Source organism: Alexandromys fortis, unplaced genomic scaffold (assembly GCF_014885135.2).
Source record: "Alexandromys fortis isolate MF-2015 unplaced genomic scaffold, M_Fortis_MF-2015_v1.1 scaffold_253, whole genome shotgun sequence".
Taxonomy (NCBI): Eukaryota; Metazoa; Chordata; class Mammalia; order Rodentia; family Cricetidae; genus Alexandromys; species Alexandromys fortis.
Genome location: NW_026068124.1, coordinates 1,449,999 through 1,460,649, shown reverse-complemented (window position 1 = coordinate 1,460,649; position 10,651 = coordinate 1,449,999). Strand labels below are relative to the sequence as shown.

The 10,651-nt window shown below is 35.1% G+C and overlaps 1 protein-coding gene across 1 annotated transcript; it reads right to left on the bottom strand.

Moving 5' to 3' along the window:
• Positions 1 to 5,195: 5,195 nt before the first annotated feature.
• Positions 5,196 to 6,062, bottom strand: LOC126490633 (olfactory receptor 143-like). The gene has a single exon (XM_050125703.1). It carries the CDS (start codon positions 6,060 to 6,062, stop codon positions 5,196 to 5,198), a length of 867 nt encoding a protein of 288 aa, XP_049981660.1.
• Between the last annotated feature and the right edge of the window lie 4,589 nt (positions 6,063 to 10,651).

Here is a 10,651-nt window from a genome sequence, read left to right as displayed (position 1 = left end):
TCTCTCTCTCTCTCTCTCTCTCTCTCTCTCTCTCTCTCTCTCTCTCTCTCTCTCTCTCTCTCTTCCTTTTTTGTCCTAAATATGTCAGTGCTGTTGTACCACACAAGACCTTTCACACCAATATCCTAAGGAGTTTAAGTTTCTGACAATGAAGAGTTGCTAGTTATCAATACAAAATGGCTCGGATCTTCTAAAATATCTATGCCAGTGATATGACATGATTTAAATTTAAGAATTTCTTTTCAAAGTTCTTTTTACTTCCTTAAGAAAAATAATCTCATTTGCATCGAATACATCCTTTCACTCAATTGAGCTCTTATAACTTGGAATTATTGGAAAAATTGTATTAGTCAGGGTTCTTTATTGTCACAAAACTTATGGAATGAATATATATCCATTATGAAATACATATTATAATTATGAATACTATAATATATAAAATATAAGTATTTCTATGAAATTTAAAGGCAATTTAATGGAATGACTTACAAATTGTTCAAAGAACAATAATCTAGTAAATTGCTTAGTCAGACAAGGCTATGTGTCTCAGCTAATCTGTGGGATTCTGATGAGGTGAGTACAAACAGGGAAAGAATATATCCTTCCTTCTTACATTGTCCTTTTATAGGCATCTAGTAAATGGAGTGACCCAAATTAAAGGTAGGCCTTCTATGTTCTATATCTAGATTAAAGGCATCTTCCTGCCCCCAAACTGGATCACTAGTGTATCCTCCATTACTATATTATAGCTAACTCCTGTTATAGTCAAGTTGACAACCAAGAATACCCATCAGAGAAGTATAGACAATTATTCTCTCCTGATGATACCTCCCAGGTTGAGTGAGTTTCTACCTTAAGAGTAGAAATAATAGAACCTGTGTTTATATCATGTAGCAAGAATACAAATACTCTTTCTTTTAAGACTCAAAGTCCTGCTTAGTTTGTAATTCCCCAACCAGAATACCTAGTTCCCAGAGCAGGGTATTGGGTTGTTCCCTTCAGAATTCTACCCATTATGCCCTGCACAAATTGGCAAGAGAAAAAAACAGGGACATACTCACTTGTCATTTCTAGTAATTATCTACAAGTCTTGCAATTGCATCAGCAATGACTATATAAACTTTCTACAAGAAAAAAAAGTTTTGGAGCAAAACATTTCAGGAAAGAAGGAGTATTCACCAACTCATATAACCTTCAAAGCATTCCCATGATAATCTACTATTTCTATTGATGTCAGAGTCAGCCAAAATGGTATAAACAGATTACTGAATACTCAAAAAATTTATGAAAGAAAAGTTACACAAACTCTTCAGGTTTCTTAAAATTTCCCACCTAAGCCACACATACATGTAGCATCAGAGGAAACATTCAAAGTGCGTTTATAAGTAGTCTGTAAAAGTATACATTGTGTACTCAAAAGAAATCATTAAGTCCTTAACAAAATCTTGTATATTGACTGAAATGTTGTGAATTGTAGTAAAAAAGACAGACAAAAAAAAGTAAAAAAAAATAAAAAAAAGATAGACAAAATATGTTTCTGAACATATGTCACTAACAAAGTATCCCCTGCAAGTTTGATTGAAAATCATATAACACAGTTGGAAGAATGATGAATATGTTCAAGTATAGTCCACTAAAATTTATCTTCAGGTCAATAATTGAGGAACTTTTCTAATACTTTCTAATATATTTAATTAATGGCTTATCAAGTCAGAAGAAATATGTACAATATTGATTTCAGAGCAAAAGCAAAGTGGTGATATTTCTCTCTTCTTTAAAAATTTTTTACCTGATCATTTTATAATCTTCCCTTTTTTAAAGACCATCTAAAAACAGAAAAGAGACTAAAATTGTTTAAACATCATCTAAGTAAACAGATATGCTTGAGATTTAATTTGGGGACTTTCTGTACTACTCAGTTCCATGCTGTTAATATCTAAAGATGGAAGAAAGATAGCTCTGATAGAAAAAGTAAAAATTATTACATATTTCTGTGGACGTGATGGCTTAAGTAATATAACACTGGGAATTTTGTTTATTTGTTTGTTTGTTTAGTTCCTCACATATAAAATTTTGTTCAAATGTTAAAGCTAATTTAAATTTAGAAAACAAAAGATCTTTCAAATGAATTGTGTGCAGGAAGACCATTACAACATGAGGTTTATTTCCAAGATCATAAATCACAACTCTCCAAATATCAGAAGGTCCAAACAAAAGAGCTAGTACATCAGTATTTCTTTATCCAAGAACTCTTTAAAATGCAACAGGCTTGGGATTCACTGAATTCCACTAACATCCTCACAGTAGAACACAGTGTTTCACAGTAGGTACAGATTATATTACCCATTCATGAGACATGCACACACTGCTACTACTGAGGTCACACTATGTGATAATTATTTAGAAATCCAAATTCAGCCCCAGAACATGCAGTTCTCTGGATGAACATTAAGTTATACACTAAAATCAGCATTTGTTGAAATAATCAGACTATTATCTATTATTTTTCGATTGAGACTACAAAAAATTTACATACACAAGAGAGATTAATTTAATAACACAATACCTATAATATATACCTAAAGTGATCAACTACATTACGCAATAGGTATATAAGATTTTATTATTCAGATATACATTTGTATGCGTCTACAGAATTGTTATTAACTGATTCTTTCTGGAAATATTCACCTCTCACTAACTATCTCTGTTATTTGTAAATTCTAGTGTTTCATTAAATTCCATGAAGAGAAGAGATGAAGTATGCAGTAAATTATAAAATGTGATCTCTAGTGAACTATGTACACCATGAAGCATATGTCTTGTTGATCTCATGGCTAAGCATCCTGACATTCATTCTGATACACAACCCATCGTTTCTAAAGACAACCCTCAATAGAAGAAAACCAGTATGAAGGGGTTTTTCTTCCATCATTCAAGTTCAGAAGTAAAACTGGGTGCAACATGGCTGATCCTCAAACAGAGAAACTTCTCAATCTCTTTTCTGGCTTTGAACTTCTCTGTTATCTATGATCTACTGTAAGAATAACAATTAAAGAGATTATCTAAAATATGTTTTTATACTCCAGTGTATAGACCAACATAAGGTTTAATTAACTCTTTCTAGTATTCATCTTCCCTCCTGCTTTGCAGAGATCTACATTGAGCTTCTGTTGGTAGATGTTTATACACCTTAACTCATTTGTACAGTTGAACTTCATTCTATAGGCAAAGCCTTGCAAAAATCTTAAAATGTGGTCTCTAAGCATTATGTGTGTGTGTGGGGGGGGAATGGTATAAACAATTCACCACGTGGATCAAGTTGCCAATTGCTGAAGTTGTGTTATCTGAGGGAATGACCTACCACAGTATAGAATCATAAAAGCTGTAAAGTGTCAATCTTGCTTTCCGCTTAGCTCAGGACCCTTGCCAATTTATGCACAGAGCTTCATGTCTCCCCATCCAGTTTTATGACATGAGTCTTGGCCAGTGTCAGCTTTCAGGTCCCAAATAATTTCTTGCCATGAAACTGGAAATGGTTGGGTCATCATAACACATTCAAAACCTGCAGAGACACATTTATCAGGCTGCAGAAGTGGTCAAATGTTCCCTTCCTCTATTAGAGTCATTCTGAACAACTTTTAGCTCTCTCTGTCACTTCACAATTCTCTTTGTTTCATTCCATATGTTCCTTTATTGGATACATGTTGTGTTTAAAACTAGGACTTGTATTACTAACTATATAACCAAAGACAAGTCAAATACACTGAAAAGAAAAGAAGAATTATATTAACCCTCTGTGTAAGAAGATTAAACAATGCACAAAATTTCAGTTAGAGTTTTGTTTGTACTGGCATGATTTGTAGGGTGGGGTTCCTGGAAATGAGCAAAAGAAAAATGTATATATACAATTAAATAAAAATTTCTTTAAAAATATCATCTTTGTTATATAAGAAAGTGAATCATTACTTTAGATATTGCATATTATTTATTTGTGTTTATTAAAAGTAAGTAGTTCTTATCAATAGTTCAAATGTGTCATGGCCCACCCTCAACCTGCAAGGATGACATGACCACCGGAGCTCTTCTCACTGCAGTTTATTCCAGGACTTTTTACAATTCTCTCACTTTTCCCCTTTCTCTCTGTCTTTCTCTTCTTCCTCTCTCTCTCCTCTCTTTGCAAACCTCTCTCTCTTTCCTTCCTCTCTTTCCTCTCTCTCCTGGGCAAACCTCTCCCAGCCCTTAAGTAGGCATGGGCTGCCAATCCCAGATTGCCAGGTGGGCACTGCCCATAGGCCCACGCATATGCAAGCAGCTGATGATCATTGCGTGATCAGGCATAAGTCAGACCTTAGCCATCTCAGGAGTTGATTATACATCTCTATCAGGTGTGACACCATACAGCTCGCTACACAAGTGCAATGGCAAATTCCATTGTATTTATGACAAACTAACTTTTCACAAAAATCACTGTCATTGTTAATAATATTTAAAAGTTCTGAATAAAAAATATCCTAATTTAGTCTTCAATAATTATAAAAACTGACCATTACTCCATAAAAGCACATAATGTCATTTTGTAATAATGAGGTGAAAAATCCAAAATTAGAAAAATATTGAAAAACAATAAATAGTGCTAGAAACATTGACAACTTTACTATGGCCACAAATTAGTTAATCATTCTCTTTTTGAATGCAATTCACAAGTGTACTAAAGGAACTTAAATTGGAAATGCTCTACAAAATTCTCTCTAAAATGACCAACAGTAGTAAACTTATTAGAAAGCATTCATCTCCCTTACTTTACTTAATCATAGAAGTATATAAATAAAAAGGAAATAGAGTTCTCTTACGATACAAAATATGCCACCTTGTGACTCTACCAGGTAAAAGATGAAGCTGTATCCACACTCAGAATGAGTCCCAGGATCAAAAATATTTTCTTATCTCCAAGTAAAATAATCAAGAATTTTTGTGAAGGAATGAGAAGAAATAATACATTGAAAACCTTGCAAGAATATAAAAACAGAGATGAAAGGGAAAAATTAGAATATTGAAAAGAAGGTGAAAACAAAACAAAATAGAGAACAAGACTAATTTAGAAATGTGGATTATGGCAGCCCCAGTGCTTCATTCACTTTGAGTCTCCTTAGAGATCTCTTTAGAGCAACTTTGACATCCTTATTCCTGAGACTTTAAATAAAAGGGTTCAGCAATGGAAGCAAAAATGTACAAAATACACTGAGAATTTTCCCCTGAACCACAGATTTTTCAGATGTTTTTATATGTGTAAGCATACCCAATCCATAGAATAAGGCAACAGTTATTATGTGAGAACTACAGGTGCTCATGGCTTTATACAAACCTTTACCTGAGGACAACTGAGTGACATTAAAAAGAATCATAGCATAGGACATTAAGATGACAACACTAGATGCAATGACCACTGTGCTGATAACAACAGAACTCACAAGCTCACTGGCATAGGTGTTACTGCAGGAGAGCTGGAGAAGGGGAAAGATATCACACAGGTAGTGGTTGATGATGTTAGAATCACAAAATTTGAGCCTGGTCATAAACACTGTGTGGACAATGGCACCAGCTAACCCCATGAAGTATGAACCAAACATCATCAGGGAACATGTCCTAGGAGACATGATGACCATGTACAGCAGAGGCTGACAGATGGCTACATAGCGATCATAGGCCATGGCTGTCAACACATAACACTCAGAATGGGCAAAAATGCAGAAGAAAAACAGTTGAGTCATGCATCCTTTAAAGGAGATGGTGTTCTTCTCTGAAACAAAACTCATTAGTGTTTTGGGAGTAAAGACAAAGGAATAACATAAGTCAATAAAGGACAAGTTAAAAAGAAAAAAGTACATGGGGGTCTGCAGGTCTGAATTTAGGAAAATGAGACTCATTAAACTCAAGTTCCCCACCACAGTGACTATGTGATACACCAGAAACAATATGAACAGGGGTAGCTGGAGCTCAGGTTGGTCTGTCAATCCTGCGAGAATGAATTCGGTCACTGAAGAGTCATTCTTCATAGCCATTTGTCACAGTAGATCTGGAAAAACATTAGTAAAGGGTCACATTAAACAATGAACTCTGTCACTGACTACAAAATGACAGCTAGAGCCCGTTGTTAAAACTCTAGGTTGTCTGAAGCCACTGAGCAAAACATTCAGAGAACATTGCTTCTCATTCCTGAGAAATCTCTGATTATTCTTTTCCTATTCATGACGAGCATCTACTATGATTAAACACTACCCCAACTCCTAAAGACTTTAAGCAACCACTGTCTCCTGTCTTTTTAAGCTTCTTTTAGGATCTGGGACAAAATTAGAAAGAAAATATCACTGTCTCCTTAACCCATGATTTATATAGCTTTGAGTATTATGGTATGTTATGAAGATAAAGATGATTTATTTTTTATGCATGAATATGTCACTGCTGTTATACCACATAGTTACTTTAACTTCAATATTCTAAAGAGTTTAAGCTTCTGATAATGAAGAGATGATCGTTTTCAATACAAAACCTGCTCAGACCCCCTAAAATATATATGCCAGGGATATGGTATGATTTCAATTATTTTTCTTTTTTTTTTCAATTATTTTTCTTAAATGTTCTCTTAATTTGCACAAATAAATATAATCTCATTTGTATCCAATACATCATTTCTCTCAATTTAAATTCTTCTAACACAGTATTGTAAAATAATATATTAGAAATTGTATTAGTCAGGGTTCTCTATTGTCACAAAACTTATGAAATTGTGGAATAAGTATATGTTATCTATTATGTCATATATACTATAAATTATAAATACTATGTTATATATAAAATATGAATATTTTGTGAAATTTAAATCCAATTTATTAGAATGACTTACAGATTATATTTCAACCATATCTTCTAAAAGTACAATAATCTAGTAGCTTCTCAGGAAGACAGATCTATATGTCTCAGCTAGTCTGCAGGATCCTGAAGAAGGAATTCATATGCTGATGAGGTGAGAGCAAGCAGGAAAAGAAAAATATCCTTCCTTGTTACATTCTCTTTATATAGGCTTCTAAAAAATGGTGTGGCCCAGATTAAAAGTGTGCCTTCCAGCCTCAATATCTAGATAAAAAGCATCTTCCTGCCTCAAGATCTGGATCACAAGGGTATTCTTCATTTCTAGATTATAGCTAATTCCAGTTATAGTTAAGTTGACAACCAAGGATAGCCATCAGAGAGGTATAGACAATTATTCTCTTCTGAGGTTTAGTGATTTCTACCTTAAGAGTAGAAATAACAGAACCTGTGTTTATATCAAGTAGCATGGATATAAACACTCTCTCTTTTGAGACTCAAAGTCCTGCTTAGTTTGTGGTTCCCCAACAGGAATACCTAGTTCCCTGAGCAGGGTATTGGGTTGTTCCCTTCAGAATTCTACTCATTATGCCCTGCACAACTCAGCAAGAGAAAAAAACAGAAACATATTCATATGTCATTATTAATAATTATCTTGCAATTGCATCAATAATTACTAAATAACATTCTACAAAATGTAAAAGATTTTGGAGCAAAACATTTAAGAAAAAAGTTATGCGTCAAGACAGTTTGAGTTTAAATCCAGATATTTCTGTTTCTTACTAATGAATCTATATAAAAAATGTAATCTATCTGGCCTTTTTCATTTATATTAACATACTTATTTTTTGTGACTATCCATAAAGTATGTCTTAAAAGGAGCATATGGATATGGATCAGTAGTAGAAACTTACTTGCATACACAAGACTCTAGGTCTAATCTCAGCTCTATAACAATGACAATAATAGTAATACAAAACAAGATAAAGGAGTTACTATGTTGTTATCTTAATTAAATTTAATGATCATGCATTGTAGCATGTAGAACTGTCCTAGACATGTAAAAATGTATAATCCTTACCCCTATTTCATATATTTAAACAGGTAAACCAGGATCTCTCATCCTCAATACACATTCAGAAAAAGTAACTGTATGCAGTGTTGTTCTCCTGTGTAACATAAAATGAGATCATCTCATAGCCATGCTCAGTATTGCATGTTAGTGTTGCAAACCACAATCACTCAACTACATACTGGTCATGGCCCATAAAACTTTTCTAGGCAGTGTAATATATTCCATGTGCACTGTTCAGGCTCAGAAAATTATATGCTGGAACCAAAATTCCCTCTGGCTTTGAAGCTTTCTGCCAAGTAACCTCATCTTACTTTAATAGAACAGGTCTTTTAGGTAACTTGACCATTCTCTAATGTAACATGTGGGCCTGCTCATTGGGGTTTCTGTCCTTCCCAGTTTCCCCACTGTTTAGTCCCAGAGAAAATCACACAGAGAGTCTACATTAGATATAAACCGATTGGCCCATTAGCTCAGGCTTCTCATCAACTCCTGTAACATATATCAACCCATTACTCTTATCTATGTTAGCCACATGGCTCAGTACCTTTTTCAATGGGGCAGGTGTCTAGACGGGACTGTGAGAGAGAGCTTCCCTATTCCCAGAATTTTCCTATTCTCTCTGATCCTCCTCTACTTCCTGTCTTGTTGTCCCATCTGTACTTCCTGCCTAACTACTGGCCAATGAGCATTTATTTAAAACATAATTGACAGAATACAGAATTGTCCCTCACCATTTCCCCCTTTTTTGTAAACAAGAAGATCCATAGTTTTTGCTCATAGTTTTTCAAGCTACTTCCTGCCAGTTGGGGGTGCTGATAGTCTTATGGGGCCCTAAAGAAAATTTAGAATTATGATCAAGTCCTAACTGGAATATAATGTGAGTCTTGATCATCTCAGGCAGCATTCTTGAACATGTTCTAGATGTAGAACTCAGACATCTGGGCCATCTGTTCCTACCAGAGATTTCTCAGGTGGTCTTCCTCGATCAAACCTTTTCTTAACTCAAAATGAATCCACAGCCTCTCACTTCCTGTGGAAACAAAAGCAAAATCTCTTCTCCAAAGTAACATACCTTTTTACTTCAATTATGAAGTAAAAGAATTTTCAAAATACCTATCTTGGATTAATTCAGCAAAATTTATAAACAAATATATTTTAGCAGCTGTTGCTCCTTCCTCAGCATTCAAACAATCTAAAGAGAGCATAATAATATACAGTATCCAGATTCTCTGTGTATTTTTCATCTTTACGTGGCTTAAACTCTATTTCTTTTATTTTTTCTTTTAATATTTGGTTTTTTGAGACAGGTTCTCTGTATATCTTTTGCTTTCCTGAAACTCCCTCTGTAGACCAGGCTGTCCTTGAACTCAGAGATCCACCAGCCTCTGCCTCCCAAGTGCTGGGATTAAAGGTGTGTGCCACCATGCATTGAATTCACAGAGATCTCTCTGCCTCCCAAGGGTTGGGATTAAAGATGTGTGCCAACACATTTTGAATTTGCAGAGATTGGTCTACCTCTGCCTCTCAAGTGTTTTGTGGCAGGACCTCTTAAAGAGCTGCAGGGTTTTGCAGCTAAAGCTGAGTCAGTAAGCCTCTCTTAAATGAGAGATCTTGCCTCTAGCAAGCAGAGGAGATCCAAGAAATTGCTGCTACCAAGAAACCATGCTTAACGCTGTCATTTTGATCTAAAATTACTTTCCAAGCTGTCTCAGGCTTTATGTAGATGCAGTTGTCCACATGGGTGCCATTCTGTAATGTGGGCCTGCTTGTTGGGGTTTCTGTCATGCACAGTTTCCCATCCATTTAGTCCCATAGAAAATTACACAGAGTCTACATTAGGTATAAACTAATTGGTCCATTAGCTCAGGCTTTCTATTAACTCTTATAACTTACATTAGCCCATTATTCTAGTATATGTTAGCCACATGGCTTGGTACCTTTTTCAAAGGGGTATGTCACATCCTGCTTCTTTGGTGTCATGGATATTTCCTTTGTTTAAAAAAAAGAGGGGTAAGTGGTATGGAACAATTATGTATCTGTCGATTATGTTTCAAAAAAAATCTTCCAGTAGCCAGAGTGGAAGTATAGGCAGGACAATCAGACAGGAAGTAGAAGTGGGGCAATGAGAACAGGAGTATTTTGGGAAGAAGGAAGCTCTCCCCACAGTCCTGTCCAGATACTGAAGAAGGAAGATGTGACTTGCCCTGCTGAAAAAGGTACTGAGCCAGGTAACTAACATATACTAGAATAATGGGCTAATGTAATTTATAAGAGTTTATAAGAAGCCTGAGTTAATGGGATAATCAGTTTATAACCTATGGAGATCTCTGTGTGATTTTCCTTGGGACCTAATGACTGTGTAAACCAGGCAGGCCAGAAACCTCAGTCAACACTCTAATACAACTGTCAGTACTTTTCTCTGAGACTTTTACTTATGAAGATAGACCATTAGAATAAAGATCCTCCTTAAGAAAACCTGGAGAATATAGACTCACACCACGCAAAATCAACCATAAAACAGAAGTACTGTTCTTCCCAAGTCTGTGCCTTATGAGTGAGTCAGCTGACCATGAAGAAGTTGTCTTACCTTGCATATCTTATGGAGAATCAATAGACCTCAATTCCAGAAGGGGTCTTGGCATGTACTCAGAAAGAATGGCTATGACACAAAGGGCTTTCAGTTGGTAATTAGTTCTTAACTTTTTGTAT